At 57.1% G+C, this 19046-nt stretch overlaps 2 protein-coding genes across 2 annotated transcripts; one reads left to right on the top strand and one right to left on the bottom strand.

The window, feature by feature from the left end:
- The first annotated feature begins 2465 nt into the window (after positions 1–2465).
- On the top strand, positions 2466–2948 carry LOC142004527 (ribonuclease-like). Its single transcript, XM_074982173.1, has one exon. The coding sequence runs from the start codon at positions 2466–2468 to the stop codon at positions 2946–2948; it is 483 nt and encodes a 160-aa protein (XP_074838274.1).
- A 7765-nt stretch (positions 2949–10713) lies between these two features.
- Positions 10714–11142, bottom strand: LOC142004526 (ribonuclease-like). The gene has a single exon (XM_074982172.1). It carries the CDS (start codon positions 11140–11142, stop codon positions 10714–10716), a length of 429 nt encoding a protein of 142 aa, XP_074838273.1.
- Between the last annotated feature and the right edge of the window lie 7904 nt (positions 11143–19046).

Genomic DNA, 19046 nt, shown 5'->3' with positions numbered 1-19046 from the left:
ACACTGGAATAAATTGCCTGGGGAGGTTGTGAAATCTCCATCACTGGAGATATTTAAGAACAGATTAGATAGACACCTATGGGGGATGGTCTAGAGGGTGCTTGGTCCTGCCATGGGGGCAGGAGACTGGGCTTGCTGATGTCTCAAGGCCCCTTCCAGTTCTAGTGCTCTATGAGTCTATCTTCGGCTTGTGCGTGGTTGGGTTTTGTGTATCTCATTTTTTGTTCTGTGTGCGCTTGTATTTTCTTGGTTGAAACGCTGGCCTGGGCAAATGTTGTGTGGTTCAAGTCAGGTTTCTTCTGGGAATGTGTGCTTTTCACATATGGGGCTCTTGCTTGGGTGCGTCTTGCACGGTTTCTCTTCCAGCGCCTGTCCACCTTTGTGTCTTTTGATTAGACACGGGTGTGCGGTTATTGCCCTGGCTTGGGTCAGTCCAAGCCTGGTCTGTCTCCAGCGTTGTGCTCTGAGTGTGTTTGTGTCTTGTTTGTGTATTTGTGTGCATTCCTCCACGCATCTGTTTCCATACACCACCTTCCTTCCCTTCCCCAGAGCGCAAGGGGGAGCCAGCCAAAACTCCAAGCTTGCCCAACCCAACCGGTTCCCTTTGAAAACGCTGAACCTGGCTTCGGTACCAAGGGAAAAATAATTACAGCACTCCTCTGTCAATCTCCCTCTGGCTTTCCTGGTGTCCTTTCTCATCTCCCTCCTTGCTTCCCAGATGAAAAACCCATAGGTACGTCTCTGCTCCTCACAAAGAGGGCAGACACCCAACGACATCCAAGAGGGGAGTTCTCCCTGCAGAGAATCATTCCTAGCCTGATGGGAAAGAGTCACTTAGATGCAGGTTGGCCTCTGGTCTGTCTTGGAACTGAACAGACCTCATTTTGGGTGGTTTGTCCGTCAGGCAAAACGGGACGCGGTTTTGTCCGGTATCGGACGGGGAGCCATTTTAAAGACTGCGCTGTTGTGCTCTGGCCAGCGTGACATGGCCTGGATGGGTGTGGAGGGCGACTCTTCTGGAAATGGTGCCCTCCATGGGCTGTGATCCGAGATAGGCCACCTCGGCTGGGAGTGGGATCACACCGTTCCCAGAAATATCGCTGTTCCTGGATTCTGTCCACGTTCGAGTGCTCGGTCATTGTGCGTAGAAGAGGGTAGGACGTGCCCGGCCCTTGTCATGCCACACCAGATCATGCACCAGCGCCCAGCTCTCTTCTCAGTGGCTGGCGAGAGGCCCTCGTCAGGTATGTCTACACAGCAACGCTATTTTGGGACAACAAAACGCGGGACGGATAGCTCAGTGCTTAGAGAATTGACCTGCTAAACCCCAGGCCCGTGAGCTCAATCAGCAAGGGATCTGGGCAGCCCAGCCCACCAAAAGCCGAGGGGAACACACAGCAGGCGGCTGTGGGGGGGGTACGTTCCAGGGACCGGCCCCGTCGGCACAGCCGATGCAGAGCAGCTGTGTCACACCTTGGCATGGCTACACCGCCTTTAGTCCAGCCAGCACAGGTCCCAACCACAGCAGGTCCCACGCCGGGCAGGCGGCCAGGGGCCTGGCACCGGCTGAGGTCTGACACCTCCTATTAGCCTGGACGCGCCCACTCCCATTTGAGTCACGCCTTCCCTGGCTGGGCAGGCGCACCCCTCCCTGTTTCGGTGGAGCCCACGTCTCTGGCAGGGTGTGAGCTGTTGGTCCCCCGCCCATGCCCAGCTGGCTGAGCCGTGGCTGTGCAGTGCCAGAGATCTGGAAGTCCTCCTTGCGCTCCCTTCCCTCCCTACCCATGGGCTCTATATAACTCACCCCAGGATGGGCAGGAAGAGCAGAGCGAGGTTCAGCCCCACAGAGGCTGGCGGCCGTCACGCCGATCTGAGGACTCAGGTGAGTGGCAGGAGATCCTGACAGCATGGAGAAGATACCAGAGCCCCATGGGGTGTCGGGGGGAGCTTTGCTTCTGGGAGGCAGCGCGAGCTAGCGGCTAGGGCAGGAGAGGCTGGGAGTCGGGACTCCTGGGACCTATCTCCCCTCTGAGAAAGGGGGTGGGGGGCAATGGAGTCCCAGGTTCCACAGGGGGAGGTGTAGGTTGGGTATTGGGAAGATCTCTTTCCCCAGGAGGGTGGGGAAGCGCTGGGATGTGTTACCTAGGGAGGTGGTGGGATCTCCATCCCTAGAGGTGTTTGAGTCCTGGCTCGACGGAGCCCTGGCTGGGATGACTTAGCTGGGGTTGGTCCTGCTTTGGGCGGAGGGCTGGACTCAGTGACTCGAGGTCCTGTCCAGCCCTACGAGTCTGTGATTCTATAACAACTCTTCTGTTTCTACTGCGGTTGGGCAGAGCAGGTTGGGAGGGGGTAAGTCGGGGCACTGGGGCCCAAGGGGTGCCCTGGGGCAGGCAGAGTTCCCCTCACTCTCTCCTTCCATCTCCTCCCTTTCCCCGTGGCAGGCAGATACAGTAACAGACACGGCCATGGCCCCCAGGGGACTCTGCCCCTCGCTCCTCTTGTCCCTCGTCCTGCTGCCCGCCAGCCTGGCCTTGCTCCCGCTGCCCAACGGCTGCTCGGAGTTCAGGAAGAACCACGTGGATTTCCCCAGGACCACGCCTCCCCGAGGCCAGAGCTACTGCAACTACATGATGCCGAAAGTCCGCCAGAACCTGTGCGGCTGCTCCTCCGTCCACACCTTCCTCCACCTCTCGCCCTTCCAGCTCCCGGCCCTGTGTGGGTGCAGGGGCAAAGGCTTGCACCCAGCCAAGCAGTGCACCAGCAAAACCCCCGTAAGCCTCACCCAGTGCTATGGGAAGGCACAGCCCGACGGCAGCTGCCGCTACAGGGGCAGGCGCCAGTGGAGCAAGGTGCGCGTCAGCTGTAGCTTCGGGCTGCCCGTGGGCATCGTGCGAGTCCTGCCAGGCACTGGTGGCGGCTGCAAGGGCCCTGGGGTCCCTGATCCCTGATTTCTCCTGGGCAGCCTCTGTCGCTGGAGCTCGCCTGTCCCCTGCCATGCAGCGCCCGCCAGGGCTCCCTTCAGGTGTACGCAGCATTTCCCCGCCTCCCACGGGCCGGCAGCGTGGGGCTGTGAGGTGTTCCACACCACAGGCCCAGTTCCCAGGCCCCTGGCCGGCCCTGAGCCCCTCTGCCTGAGCCCAGCGCCCGCCTCACTGGGCCAGGGCCAGATACACCCAGCCTGGGCTTGGCCGGGCCGCCCGGCAGTGGGAGAGGCCGAGGGGCTCCCAAATCTAACACGAATTGGGTTCGGAGGCCTGTTCCTGGGCTCCAGGGGACAGCCCCGGCTTCCCACGAACCCCTTGTTGGCCACCCCTTCCCCGGCCCCACTGGCCATGGCGCTGCACGGATCTGCCCCGGCCCGGCGCTGGGCAGGCGCCGTCTCAGGCGCGGCTCTGGCGATGCTCGCTCCGCGTTCAGTTTTCTTTCTGCTTCCGGCAATAAAGCGCTTTCCCGCAGGCACAGCGCATGGCGGCGTGTGTTCGCAGGGCTGGGGGCGCGTCGCGGTCGGCCTGGGCTCTGGCGCCCTAGCAGCACGGGGTCAGCCGGCGAGAGAGCTGGGCGCTAAGGGGAACGGCGGCCGTGTACTGCCAGGCCAGGGGACCGGCTGGCTCAGCTGTCGGGGGGCTGCCATCGGGGGCCCTGCCTCCTCAGGGGTCTGCCTCTGAGCCGGGCTCAGCCCTGGCTTGCTCGGGGGGCGGTGGGGCCTTTCCCCTCCAGAGGCCCTGGCCCTAGCCTGGGGAAGGCAAGTGCCACAGCTGGCCCTATGGCTTGGGGGTGGGGGGGGCGTCACATGCTGCTCCCACACCTGGGGAAAAAAATCTCTCCACTCCCATTGGCCAGTCTCACACACTGCCCCTGCCCCCTCCAAAGCTCTCAACTCCCATTGGCTGGTGATTTTGATGCGGGGGAAACACAGCACAACTTCCTGGCTCCCTTTGGCTGGTCCCCGGGACCGTGGGAAAGGCAGCCCAGCGACTGCCGACAAGGCGGAGGGGGCGCAATGGGAACGGGGTGTCGGGGACCCGGGTCGGACCCTGACGGGCCGGGACAGGACAGAAGCAGGAGCCGGGAGAAGGTGCCGGGTCCCCCAGGCTCAGGGTGAGGGGCAGACTGCCGGGGCGCCAAAGACAAGCCCTGGCACAGGGAGGAGGTGGCTTCGAGGCCACCCCTGGTTATGTGTTGTGAGCTGGGCTCAGCAGTACCCCAAGGGGGCGAGAGCTGAGGGCCAGCTGGCCAGAAGGGCAGGTCACAGCCCCCAAGGGCCCCCAAGGGCCCCCAGAGGCCTGGTGAGCAGCCCTGGAGCGGAGCCAGGCCCCATAACTCTGCCCCATCCATGGGACAGTGAATCTCTCTGCCCCAGGGACACTAACCGGGGAAGCCCCCCAAGCCCTGGAGAAGCGCCCCAGCTCCTAGCGGGCCTGGGGGTTCCCCCGGACAGGGTCAGAGCTGGGAACAGACCCAGCTACCAGCCCCCTCGGAGCGCACGGGCAGCAGGAGATGGGAGCTGTCGAGGGGAGAGGCCCTGGCCATGGGGTGGTGGGTAGTGGGGGGACATCAGGCTGAGGGAGGGGGCAGATCAGGAAGGGATCCCAGCCATTGGAGAGGAGCTTGGGCATTTACCCCCTCCCCTGGAGCCCAGCTGGAAGGGCAGAGCCCTCCCATGGCACAGTCAAGCGCTGGGCTGGCAGCCGTGCCAGGCGACTGGCCCAACCCGGGTTCTGCGGCTGGGCGTGAGGATCCCCTTCCTCCACCACCCACAGCTCTGCGTTCAGTTTCACTCACCTGGGCCCGAACTTACCCCAAGTCCCCTTCCTCACGGGCACGTCCTCCCTTCATCCACACCTCCCTTCGCACGAGGCCCACAGCCTCCAGTAACCTCTCTGCACGCCCCAACCCCTTCGTGACGGGGGCTCTCCGGCGTGGGGCTTGGCACCCCTGGAGATACAGCACACCAGTGGAAGTGAGCTGATGAGGACAGACAGAAAAGAGGTTCAAGCAAGGCCAGCCAGAATCCCGGCCACACAGGGTGGCCTAGGGAACATCACCAGAGACAGACCTGAACCAACAAAGCACCAGCTCCTGTCCTGCCTACAAGGCCTGGCCCCAGGGGGTTGCAACCAAGGGGGTGATGAAACCAGGCGCTCAGGAGCAGTAGGGGGAGCAGGGGATGACCCAGTGTTCTCTCCCAGGCATAGTTCCCAACGTGCTGCTCTGGGGGATCAGCCGTGGAGAGGGGGATGCTGAGGCCATGTGGGTCTGAGAATGGCGATTGTCCGTGTGTCTGTCCGCTCCCACCCCTTTTCACCCAGCCGCCAGCCCTGCAGCCCAGGTCAGCTGGGGGCGTTGGCCAAGGAGAGCCTGGCTGGGACATATCACCCCCAGGGAGCGTGTGCGTCTGCGTCCCTCTCCGACAGCTGAGCCGGCTGGCGGCAGCCGCCCTGGGCAAGGGCAGTAACAGGCCAGGGGACTCACACAGCTGCTGGCTCCCTAGCTTGGGGTTTAGTGCCCTAGCCTTGCAAACCAGGGCTTGCAAGTTCAGCTCTTGCTGGGGCCTGGCCTCGTGCTTGAGAAGAGGAGCTTTTATGCAGACGAATTGCCTCCTGTTTAACTTGCCAAGGCCCGTGGAGGAGCCCAGGCTCTGAGCTCTGCTCCTGGCAGGAGAGGTACAAAGCGCCGGGGTGGTGTTCCCCGATCACAGCTTCGCACCTCCTGGGCCAGGCCCATACAAGGGGTGTGTGTGCCTGAGGGGTACATTTACCCCCCCAGTGGGCTGTGTGCAGGCCTGTCCTGGGGTAGGGGGCAACCCTCTCCTGCTCTGCCTGCAACCTGACCAGCCTGGCAGGGGGCAAGGGACAGGAACAGCCTCATGGTTTCACCTCCCTCCTCCGCCCCACCGGCCCCCACCGCCCCCCGTGCAGAACCAGGGCTCAGCAGCCTGGGAGGGCGTGGCAGAGTGCCCCATGCTGACCCCTGCTGCGGCCTCCTCCACCCCTTGTCCATAGGAGGGGTGGGGGGGTCTCCTTGGGGCCCCCGAAAGCACAGGCACCTCCTCCTCCGGGCTCTGGGTGTTTGGGCTGGGCAGTGGCAAGGTGGGGCAGGTTAGGGGGGAGAGCACCGGGGTGACCCTGTTGTTGCAGCTGCAGTCCAGTGTGCCTGGATCCCAGCAGACAGGTAAGATAACCCTGCCCGAGGGTTGCCCCCACTCCTTTATCCCCCAGCCACAGCGCCTTGCCCTGCCTCCTGTACCCACAACTCTGAGCCCCTCATAAATCCAGATGCTTTGCTCTGGGTCCCTCACACGTCCCAGCCCTGACTCCTGAACCTCCAGCATGCTATCCCCACACGTTGCAACCCCCTGCCCTGAGCCCCTCATGTACCCCAAACCCTGATTCCTGCACCTCCATGACCCCAGAGCCCTGCCCTAATAGCTACACACTTCAGTCTTGTACCCTGAGCACCTCATGTACCGCAACCCTGACTTCTGCACCCCCACATCCCCAGCCTCCTGCACTCCATCCCATAATTTTCTGGAGTATTTCTAATTGATTCATAGATTGGTTTAGCCAAACCACATGTTAATAATATCTATTTGGTGTGTTCACTAGCATGAGTTGTTAGAAAGGATAATAATAAAGGTACTTGTGTTCTTTTTCTTTTTCTGTTTCTGTTTCTGTTTCTTTGATTTCCTATGAAATAAACAGTGTCAGCATTGCCCCTTGTTAATTATCCCTTATTTTAATATATTTTTCTTCCACACCTGTGGACGGTTTACAATGTTTCTATCTAGTTTTTTGTTTGTACCAATGGTGCACATCCATACACTACCTCGGTATTTATGTTGCACGTAAGAAATTTTAACCTGCCCGAAAGAAAATTCAACCTATCCAGGGGTGGAAAATCTTCGAGGAAACACTGCTGTTTGCCCTGCATGCCATCAGGAGAGCCCCAGTGCATGCGCGGGGCTGGGGGAAGCGAGGACGGCCGAGGATGTGTGGCAGCCAGGCCCCCAGTGTGCAGTGTGGGAGAGGGGTAGGGTACCAGGGGTCCCCGTATCCACAGGCATGTCTGCTGGCAGCAGGGATGATGGGGGAGAGAGGCAGGGCCAGGCTCTCTGGGGGAGGAGTAGGGGCAGGGCCAGCTGGAAATTGCAGGGGATAACATTTTAGGAACAACATGTATGACTATCAGATCATTGTCTGGTCATTCACGGACGTGGTTGTCAAAGCCGCTCTAATTCCAGGTGCCCCTTCACGTGCTCTCCTTATTGTTCTGGTGTCTGGCTGCTCATAATTAGTGATGAGGTAATCAGCTTCATCCCTCCTCCCAGCCAGAAACTTTCCCCCCAGGTCTCACACATGTTATGGGGCACACAGCAGGCTGCTGCAACAACGGGAATGTTGCTTCTGCTGTTGTCTCATGTCATCAATAAACTGCAAAATCGTCCCTTTAAACAGCCAAAACCATTCGACAACCATCCTGCGCTTGTTCAGCCTGTAGCTGAACTGCTATTTATTGCTCTCCAAGCTGGCTATGTACAGCTTCTCAAGCCACGGAGCAAGGGGCAGGCCGGGTTTCCCAACTATTTCATTTATAAAAATTAATGGCTACAAATCAGACCTCAAGAACAGAGTTGTACCAAAACCAGCAGAGGACAGCACGTTAACCTCACTGGACACACAGGCGAGGTTTATACTGGGGAGCTATTTCAGGTTATCTACATATCTAGAAAACACACCCAGTATTTCAAAATACTTTTCCGATGCTATTTTGGCATCCCTCTACCCCTCATTGCAGGAGTAGTAACAGATGCCTTGAAATAGGGCTTTATTTTGAAATTGACTTGAAATAGATCACACAATTTGAGTCGCACAAATTGCATATCTTATTTCGAGTTAGGGGCACAGTGTAAACATGGCCACAGTTACTGATCTGCAAGTTGTCATTCTTAGACAAAAGTCTTCAAAACACACTGCAGTGTGAGACGGCTGAGCTGGAACTCACATGTAAATTTGACACTGTCTGGACAAAGGAACGAAGGGCCCTGAGGCACCTTATAGACTAACAGAAGAGTTTTGGGCATGAGCTTTCGTGAGCACAGACTCACTTCATCAGATGCTGGTCTTGGAAATCTGCAGGGCCAGAGCAAGGCTGGGGATAACAAGGTTAGCTCAGTCAGCAAGGGTGAGGTTTACTACCAGCAGTTGAGCTGGAGGTGTGAACACCAAGGGAGGGGAAGCTGCTTCTGTATTTAGCCAGCCATTCGCAGTCTTTGTTTAAGCCAGAGCTGAGGGTGTCGAATTAGCAGATGAATTGTAGCTCTGAAATTTCTCTTCGGAGTCTGGTCCTGAAATTGCTTTGCTGCAGGATAGCTACTTTTAAGTCTGCTACTGTGTGGCCCAGGAGATTGAAGTGCTCTCCTACGGGCTTTTGTATATTGCCATTTCTGATGAATTTTGTGTATATTTGTATATATTTTGTATATTTTGATGAATTTTGTATATACAAAAGTAATGAAGTAAGAAATGGCAATATACTCCTCCTAATAGACCCCAATACGCTGTTGGCCTTCTTGGCTACAAGGGCACACTGTTGATTCATATCCAGCCTTTCATCCACTGTAATCCCCAGGTCCTTTTCTACTGCACTGCTACTTAGCCAGTCAGTCCCCGGCCTGTAACAATGCTTGGGATTCTTCCATGCCAAGGGCAGGGCTCCGCACATCTCCTTGTTGAACCTTTTAATATTCACTCACAGCTTCTGAAGCAGCCATACCGGCATCCCCTCTGCTGAAGCCCAGGCCCTTGCATTCCGCACGTAGGGAAAGGGTATTTACCCAAGTGCCAAGATTCATGCCACCGTTCAGAGAAGAGGTGGGAAAGAAGAGGTGACTTTCTGAATAACATCATCAGTCATGTCCCAGAACCGAGATGCAGTTCACCACAAGCCTGTCCAATGTCTCACAGCCAGGCTGGGCTGTGACTGGCCTTTCAACAAGTCCCACGCTCTGCTTGGCTCTTTGGAGAAGAGCTCTGGGGGCCTGTTTGCAGCCCTTGCGAGAGCAGACCGAGCCATTGTCCCGCCTCACATCCAGAAGGTTGGTCTCTTTCCCCCACGACCTCCCCTTTCTTGCAGGTTTCACGCCATATCAATACCTGGCAGGGGCCAAAACTGTTGGTGAGAAGAGTAAGAAATGCAACGCATAACAGAATGACGATGAGGGTTGTGCATTTTTATTTGGAATACACAATACCAGCCGGGGGAACCTGGGGGAGAGTTCTCCATTGAAGGGCAGCTCTTCCGATCAGCTCGGTTTGGGAAATGACATAGGGGCACCAGAAAGAAGGGGCGGGGAAGGGGTGTTTTTAAGTCCCGGCTGGACAAGGTCCTGGCTGGGATGACTTAGTTGGGTTGATCCTGCTTGAGGGAGGCGGCTGGACTAGATGGCCTCCTGAGGTCCCTTCCAGCCCTGTGATTCTGTGATTCTGTGACTATAATGGGCACAGGGGGGCAGGGGGTGGGGGAGGGGAAGGGGCGGCTGTGCTGTATAATGGGCACTGGGGGGCAGAGGGTGGGGGAGGGGAAGGGGCGGCTGTGCTGTATAATGGGCACTGGGGGGCAGAGGGTGGGGGAGGGGAAGGGGCGGCTGTGCTGTATAATGGGCACAGGGGGGCAGGGGGTGGGGGAGGGGAAGGGGCGGCTGTGCTGTATAATGGGCACTAGGGGGCGGGGGTGGGGAAGGGGCGGCTGTGCTGTATAATGGGCACAGGGGGGCAGGGGGTGGGGGAGGGGAAGGGGCAGCTGTGCCATATAATGGGCACTGGGGGGGCAGGGGGCGGGGGAGGGGAAGGGGCGGCTGTGCCGTGTAATGGGCACTAGGGGGCGGGGGAGGGGAAGGGGCGGCTGTGCTGTATAATGGGCACAGGGGGGCAGGGGGTGGGGGAGGGGAAGGGGCGGCTGTGCCGTATAATGGGCACCGGGGGGCAGGGGGCGGGGGAGGGGAAAGGGCGGCTGTGCCGTGTAATGGGCACTAGGGGGCGGGGGGTGGGGGAGGGGAAGGGGCGGCTGTGCCGTATAATGGGCACTGGGGGGGCAGAGGGCGGGGGAGGGGAAGGGGCGGCTGTGCTGTATAATGGGCACCAGGGGGCAGGGGGCGGGGGAGGGGAAGGGGCGGCTGTGCCGTATAATGGGCACCGGGGGGCAGGGGGCGGGGGAGGGGAAGGGGCGGCTGTGCTGTATAATGGGCGCTGGGGGGCAGGGGGCGGGGGAGGGGAAGGGGCGGCTGTGCCGTATAATGGGCGCCGGGGGGCAGGGGGCGGGGGAGGGGAAGGGGCGGTTGTGCTGTATAATGGGCGCCGGGGGGCAGGGGGCGGGGGAGGGGAAGGGGCGGCTGTGCTGTATAATGGGCGCTGGGGGGCAGGGGGCGGGGGAGGGGAAGGGGCGGCTGTGCCGTATAATGGGCGCTGGGGGGCAGGGGAGGGGAAGGGGCGGCTGTGCCGTATAATGGGCACCGGGGGGCAGAGGGCGGGGGAGGGGAAGGGGCGGCTGTGCCGTATAATGGGCGCCGGGGGGCAGGGGGCGGGGGAGGGGAAGGGGCGGCTGTGCCGTATAATGGGCGCCGGGGGCAGTGGGGGTGGACGCAGCTGCGCACTGTGAGCTGCGGCCGAAGGTAGGCGAGCAGCGGGGCGAGGTGGCCAGGCTGCAGGTGCGAGTCCCCTAGGGCTGGTCCTGCATGTGCTTCACAAAGAGAACCGGCAGTTTGCGGCAGCAGGCGAGGACCAGCTTCCCGGTGGTCGCGATGCCGGTGTAGGAAATGCCCCAGAAGCTGAAGCTGCAGATGGTGATGGGGAAGGACCGCCTGCTCGTGTGCTGGTTGGGCCCGCTGGCCAGGCCCCCCTCTTCACAGACGCGGCCGATTTCCTCGCTCGGCGCGTTGAGGAAGGTGTGGGTTCTCTGGAAGTACAGCCTCCGGTCCCACATCATCGTGTTGCAGTAGGCGTTGCTGTCGGTAGCGTTGGTCTTGGGGAAGTCCAGGTGCTGCTGCTGGAAGAAGTCGTTCAGTGGCTTGCATGGCACCCCAAGGGTCAGTGCCACGCAGGCACCCAGCAGGGCCAGGGTGAGCAGGAACGTGGGGCGGGGTGCCATGGCCGGGTCTGCGGCTGCGTCGATCTGCAGAGGGGAGGCACAAAGGGAAGACGGATGGAGTTAGTGCGGGGTGGGGATCGGCTTCTTCCGGGCCTGCCGGTGCCATGGGGAGGGCATGGCTGGCAGGGGGGCCCCCTTCGAGCTCCACCTCTTCTGCCTGCACTCTGTCCCCCTGGCTACAGCCTGGAGACTCAGATCGCTGGCTACACCTGGAATATTGCATCCGGTTCTGGACCGCCCAGTATAGGAAGGATGCGGATGCATTGGAGGGGGTTCAGTGGAGAGCAATGAAAACGACCAGGGGGCTGGAGCACAAGGCCTACGAGGAGAGGCTGGGGGATGCGTAGTTTACAGAGGAGAGGAGTGAGGGGCGATTTGAGAGCAGCTTTCAACTTCCTGCCGGGGGGCTCTGAAGAGGCTGGAGAGGGGCTGTCCTCAGTGGTGACAGACGGCAGAACAAGGAGCAGTGGTGTGAAGTTACAGAGGGGGAGGTGTAGGCTGGATATTAGGAAAACCAATTTCCCCAGGAGGTGGTGAAGCAGTGGGATGTGTTACCCAGAGAGGTGGTGGAGTCTCCATCCCTAGAGGTTTTTAAGTCCTGGCGTGACCAAGCCCTGGCTGGTTGATCCTGGGGGTGGGTTACAACCGCAGTAGCCTAATCACTCCCTTAACATACCCCCCCCACGGGTGTTTTCCTGCCCCGGGTGTGCTCAGCCTCTCCACTCGTCTGCGCTTTGCTGGACGTGTAGCATCGCTGCTGATTTTGACCCACCGAAGAGTTGGCACCCCAAGGCAGTGGCATACCCAAGCGGCTCCCTTTCTCCCTCCCTCCTTTCCCCGCATCCCCCGGGGGCTGGCGCCCAGAGCGTGACGAAGTCTAGGTCACCCAGCGACGTGTCTAGCGCAGATCAGAGGCAGGCGAGTGGGCGCCTCCTGTGACCCGCTGAAGCCCAGAGCGTGCTGGAGTCTTGGCGGCTGCTCTGAGATCTTCTCCAAGGGGCTCTGGCCACGCTGGAAGAGCACATTCAGCAGAGCAGCTGGCCGCCCCCAGGGCCCTTTAAATTGCTGTCGGGCACCGTGCCATGAGCTCTGGCCGGCTCTGAGAGCTTGGTGGGGCACTGGGGGGCAGAAGGCGGGGGCCTGAGGCCCTGCCCCCCTCACCTTGCCCAGGGCCCCATGGAGGCAGTCGGCTGCACTGAGCGGGGCTGCCTTGACTTGTCTGCTCTGGGGCTCTCAGTCGTCTGTCTTCCCTGTATGGAACCAGTGGGTCCTCAGCCCCTTCCCTGCCCGCCCCTCTCTGGCTCCCCTATCCCTGCCCCATGGGGAGGGGGCACTCAGCCCAGCTGACACCAGGCCCACATTTCATCCCAGGGTGACTGCTGTGGAGGGTGCTGGGGGGGCAATGGCCATGTGACTGCCCCTACCACATGACTCCTCCCCATGCCAGTCCTAGCCTGGGGCAGGGCTGGGACACCCGTCTCCTCGGCTTCCCCTCCATTCCCACACCTGCTCTGCCCCACCCCACCTGCTCCCCCAACGCCCTGCCTCGAGCAATGCAGCCCAGGGGCCAGTGGTCACCAGCAGCAGGGCTCGGGGCTCCCCACACTCACCACCAGTGGCGAGGGGAAGCGGAGAGCCCCACACCCCACATTGCTTTGCTCCCCCAGCTCCCAGCTGTATCTGTCTGCCGGTGAGTGCGGGGACGGTCCCACCTCCGCCCCCGGCAATGCCCCAGGAACGAGCTGGGGCTTCATGGAGCCACTTCCCCATGTGGTAGGGGCCGGACCTCCGCTGCTGGGGCCCCCGGCTCATCCCCATGGCTGTCCAGAGGCTCCGGCCTCCCCAGCTGCTGGCCTCATCTGCCGATAGCGGTTGGGTGGGCATGTGCCCTCTTGGGCTCCCCACACATCATCCCTGCCCCTGTTGCTCCACACCCTGAGGCAGAACTACAGTCCTGGCTCCGAGCCCCTCTGCAGTAGCCATTGGCCCACGCTGCCTCTCAGAAGGGTGCCCCGGAGCTGCAGCCCCACGCAACACGGACTGTTCTCCCCTCTCCCCTGGCTGGTGGGATCTCCCACTGCTCACCTGAGTCCTCGCTCCTTCCCAGCGATCCGAGTGATGGCTCCTGGCCACAGCAGAGTGCACCTCGCCCTGCTCCTCCTGCTCGTCTTGCGTCAGGCCATGCAGAGCCTGCCCAGGTGCAGAGGCAGCAGAGCAGGAGGAGCTACCTAGTAAATGACTGGGCGAGGGCCATTGTCTGGCACCCGGCAATTAGAAGCAGATGCACCTTAGCCAGATATGTGGGCTGCACATAAACATCTCAGGGTGTGTCCGCCCAGCCATGGGAGCTGCAGCTGCAGAGTTCTCACGGTGTGGGTGACAACAGCGGGCAGCCTGGCCGGTCGTGTGGGAAACACGTGGCACGGCGTCCGGATCGATGGATGCTCAGGACCAGGCCTGCTCTCCGGCCTTCTCTTTTCGTTGGAGACGTTCCCAGTCTGTCGTGGCTGGGGCTGGACCAGAGGGAAAGGAGGTGACCAGGGCAGGCGGGTCCATCTCTCCGGCTGGCCTGGTGAGGACCAACGTTCTTTTAGTGCAGAACACACTTTCACGTGCGCCGAGGCATGTCCCAACGTGCACCGCCAGCAGAAAACCCACCCTCGCGGTGGCCGCTCTGCTAATCAGCTGGGTGGCGTGTGACTCTCTCCTGAGCGTCCACACACGCGCACAGCTTACGGGGCACGCTGGTAAGGGATCAGAAGATCACAAGCCGTCCTGTAGCACCTTAAAGCCTAACTCTTGGTTCTGGAGCTTTCTTGGGTGAGAGCCACTTCTTCAGAGTCTGGAGCAGAAATGAGGAAACGGTCAATATATAGCAGGAAGTGGGGGAGGGGGGAGAAAAAAGCTGGGCAGGAGACACCAGTCATTAAAAGGGCCTCTAAAAAAAGAGTTAATTAAGTGGGATGGGGCCATTCTGGCAAGTTTCAAAGCTGGGGAAATTGCCCTTGTCATGCGTAAGGTAATTAAAATCTCTGCTCAGCCCCCGGTTACACGTGCCAAACTTTCCAATGAATTCCCATCCTGATGTCTCCCTTTGCAGCCTGGTGTTTAAAACCCTTTGTCACAAGATTGTCCCCTTGTCCTTTATAGTACGTCCAGGGAGGTTAAAGTGGTCCCCTCTGGGCTGACGTGAATTCAGATTCCTGATGTCAGATTTATGTCCATTCATCCATTGGTGCAGAGGCGGTCTTGCTTGGCCAGTGTCCATGGCAGAGGGGCGTTGCTGGCACACGACGGCGTAGATCACGCTAATGGATGTGGGGGTGTCTGAGCCCTTGGTGGCATGGCTGATGTAGTTAGGGCCAGGGATGGCGACAGGCCTGTCCTCTCCTACCGACAGCCACCCAGCCTCAAAAAAATACTCACCAGCAGCCACACACCACACCACACCACAGAAACTCTAACCCAGGAACCTGTCCCTGCCACATACCCCACTGCCAGCTCTGTCCACATATCTATACTAGACACACCATCACTGGACCTAACCTCATCAGCAATGCCATCAAGGCCTCATACACCTGAACCTCCACTAATGGGATAGATGCCATCATGTGCCGGCAATGCCATGGGCACTGGACAAACAGGACCGTCCCTGCCCCGGAGGATGAATGGGCTTTATCACCCACTCCAGTTTTTTCTCCCCCACTTGCCCTATTTTAAGGGCCTGGAGTGATGGGTGGGACACTGGGTCTGGTTCACTTCTTTCGGGTCTTTAGTTTCCAGCTCTACAGTTACCACTCGGTTCTGACCCACGACTTCCTGATATGGAATAAAGGAACTGGTGGGGAACTGGGTGTCTAGACCCCTTTGATGGGGGAAGACGGAGCACACGAGCCCCCTGAGTTGCCCTGCTGTCAGTACAGGACAAAAGAATAGCCAACCCCTCACAGCTTCCAACCCCCGAGTGCCAGAACTGGTATGTGAGTCACGCCCTGGCAGCTAAATGAAAACTTATTCTTCCTCTGCAGGATCAGGAAGAATTCATCCCGTGGGCTGTTGCTGGGCATCGGCGCCGTTTCTGAGAGGTGGAGATGTGCCCTGGGAATTTTAATGAGGAGAAAACGAGTGAGAGATGGAGGAGTACAAAAAAGAGAGAGGCAGAGTTTTACAGCTGAGAGCTGTTCTTGGATCAGGGACGATGCCTGGCGTTTTAAGGCGCAACATGTTGGGTTAGGTTGGCATTGGGAAAAGTTCAGAAAAGGGCAACAAAAATGATTTGGAGTTTTGGAATGGTGCCACAGGAGGAGAGGTTAAAAGACTGGGACTTTTCGGCTTAGAAAAGAGATGGTGAAGGGGGTATGTGATGGAGCTCTATAAAATCTTGACTGGTGCAGAGCAAGTGAATGCAGAAAATTGATTTCTTTGTTCCCGTAAGACAAGAACTAGAGGTCATGAAATGAAAGGGATAGGTGGCGGATCTAAAGCAAGCAAAAGGAGTTTTTCTTCACATAGCGCACAGTCAGCCTGTGGGACTCCTTCCCAGAGGAGGCTGAGAAGACCAGGACCTTAAGAGGCTTCAAAAAAGGAACTAAATAAATTCATGGAGGTTAGGTCCATCAATGGCTATTAACCAGGCTGGGCAGGAATGGTGTCCTTAGATTGTTTGTTGGAGGCGGGACATAAATGCCAAAAGAGGGATCAATTCGGTGACTCCCTGGTCTGTTCACTCCTTCTGGGGCACCTGGCCTTGGCCACTGTCAGCAGACAGGACACTGGGCTGGATGGACCTTTGGTCTGACCCAGTTAGGTCATTCTTATGGTGCAAATTTTGGCTTCTTCCAATTGACTGTAGCCTACATTTGGGAAAAGACACTCAGAACAGTGCACTGAAGGGACCAACAGGGCTGTGACTCCCCCAAGCAAGAGGCACAACCACACACAACACAAACCCACCAAGGAGAGAGACAAAGATTCCTGACCAAGGGGAAGCATATAGAAGAAGTGTAGGTGTAACACACACAGACATGATAAACATGAGACACAGAAGAGTCGCACAAGGGATGTTTTCAGGGGCCTCTCCACAGCGATCCCAAGATACCTTTATTTTTGAGTGGGAACAGCTAATTTAGAGCCCATTATTTCTGTAGGCAGAATGGAGATTGGATTTTGCCACATGCAATTACTTGGCGTTTATCAACATTGAATTCCATCTGCCATTGTGTTGCCCAATCACCTGGTTTGGTGAGATCCCTTTGGAAGTCTTAGCAGTCAGATTTGGACTTAACTATTATGAATAATTTTGCATCATCTTCAAATTTTGCAACCTTTTTGTTTACCCCTTTTTTCAATATCTGTCAAAATAAATTGAACTGAACTGGTCCCAATACCTACCCCTGGAGTTCACTGTTTATTTTACCTTTTTTCCTATCTTGTAAGTGGGATATCTGACAATCTTTTCATAATCATCTAATAATCCTCCAATGATTTGAATGACAAGCATCATGAGTGAAGGACTGTAAAGGGCTAAACCCAGAGAGAGTGGGCTGTCTGTTGGCAAACAACCAGGTGAGCCAATGGGAGAAAGGGGGATAGTTTTGAATTGAAGGAGAGAGGGGTTCTTTTGTTTTCTGGCTGAAGCAGAAAGACCAAGATACTTTATCTTAAACAGGCTTAAAGAACCCAGTAAATATCCTGGCCACATCATAACCTGGGCATACAGAAATGTAAATAGAATGGAAATGTTTAGTCAGACAGGATCAGGTTATTTTTATTTTGGGTTTGGTGCGGGACTTTTCAGGCTGATGGATAGACCCCTCCCCCCCCCCGTTCACTGTAACTTGGCTGAATCTCCAGGAAGTAATTTTCTGTGCCATTGTCTACTTTTTATTTTTAAGCAGTTTTGTAACACCTAGCAACCAAGCAAGTTTTGTCACTTTCTTGTTATACTCTATTGTTTTGTCAATAAACTCCCTCACCTTTTTTTCTTTTAAAAGGCAATAATTTGATTCCTGTGTCCTAGAGAAGTGTCTGTGTACGTCCAGGCCTAAGACTGAAAGGCCGGCTATTAGATTACAGTTTCATTTCTTCCTTTTTGTTTTCCAGCTCTCTCCTAAGGGAGGGTTCAGAGCTTGGAGCGGTGCAGTGCCAGAATTGGAGTGCGCATGCTAGCTATTGCCCCAAAGCAGTTTGAGAAGTCCATCCACGAAAAGCCATCGACAACCTCACACATTTCCCAGAGTCATGGTCTTTCAGAGCAGGCTGCGATTGATGGCCCCACACAATTCCATCAGCATGAGTTCAATGGCTGATTTCCTCACTTCAAACTACTTGGTGGCCAAGCTAAAGCCGGCTGGTGTAGCCAGCTTTCACGGTGCAATCTCATTTACATTAACTGTCAGGGGTATTTCTCTATGGTTCTGTGGGTGTTTGTGAGTCACCAAGGGCATTTCATGGACATTAACACTGGCTGGTCCAGAAAGGTACATGACATACTCATCTTTTGCAACACTGGCCTGTTCAGGAAGCTGCAAGTGGGGCCCTTCTTCCTGGCTCAGAAGATGACTGTGGAGGAAGTGGGAATGCTCATTGTGATCCCTGGAGACCCTGCCTGCCCCTTAATGCCATAGCTAATGAAACCATATGTGGGTAGCCTTGACAGTAGCAAGGAGTGGTTCAATAATAAGCTGAATAGCTGCAGGATGACCTTTTGAAGACTCACTGTGATGTTTGTATAAGAAGAGGGTCTTGGCTCATGATAACCTCCCTACGGTTATAGCCACTTGCTGTGCCCTCCATAATATTTGCGAGGGCATAGCCACGTGCCGTGTGCTCCATAATATTTGCAAAGGACAGGCGCGGAGGATTCGTTCAGGGCTGGCCCATTGTGTCACAGCACCCAGAGGCCAAGTTTGAGTAACCTCAAGACAAGGGTTGTGAAAGGAGCACAGTGTGGGACTATTAGGATCAGGGATGACGTGAGGCAGCAATTTGATCCTGAAAGTTAGAAAAACATGTTGCCATGCATGGGAGCACAGTGGCTGTGTTGCTAGGGGGTGACTCTGATTCATCTGTGTGCTGCACTTAGAATTACAGTGACTTCAGCTTTGCTTTGATACACTTACTTGCTTGCTTTCATGTCATGACATAAAGATTGGTTTGAAACACTTTCATTTCATTTATTGAACACAGTAAATGTTGGCCATATGTGAATCATGAAACATCTGCATTGTGTGGGAGACAGGGAGGGAGGGGCTGGGAGAGGAAAGAGGTGTGCATGGCTGGAGAATTTTGCAGGGCCAATGTTCATGTGCAGGCCCAGTGTCCACTGTGGAATGCAAGGGGTGCCACAGGTCATCAGGACTCAACTGCACGCGGATGGCCATTGAGTGCCGTATGAGCCTGCAGGAGGCTGTACGTGTGGAGGTTGGGTGGGCAGGTGTGGAGTGCACCAGGTGGTTGGTGTCCAAATTGTGTTGATGGTGGTGGAAGGGAGTATGGAAAACAGTTTTGGACCCTGACCGCAATGGGGGGAAGGTCACCAGCTGTTCCATCTGTGGTGTTAGCAGCACCTCCAGCTTGTCCACTGGCCACTCCATGATGTTTAAGAACTGCTTTGTTGTCTTCTTGTGTTTTCTCCTGTCCCTGTCCCTCCTGTCCTTCAGTTCTTGGTGTCCCATATCAGTATCACTCAACCTCTCATGCAAAATCTTCTCTAGTCTTTCTGGGGTGCTTACGCACCCTTCCCAGGTGCTCTGCAGGAGTTGGGGCCTTGGAGTGGCATTTTGAGGGCTGCAGTATTCTGCCAACATTGAACTTGTTACAGAGGGTCCTTGGTTCACTGTAGACCCCCCGCTTTTGGAACATGTGCACTGCTCGCTTACCTAGCACAGCCTCATTGCCCCAGA

The sequence above is a fragment of the Carettochelys insculpta genome, chromosome 32, assembly GCF_033958435.1.
Source record: "Carettochelys insculpta isolate YL-2023 chromosome 32, ASM3395843v1, whole genome shotgun sequence".
In the NCBI taxonomy this organism is placed as follows: Eukaryota; Metazoa; Chordata; order Testudines; family Carettochelyidae; genus Carettochelys; species Carettochelys insculpta.
The sequence above is the reverse complement of the archived record's forward strand: the minus strand, read 5'-3'. Positions and strand labels throughout refer to the sequence as shown.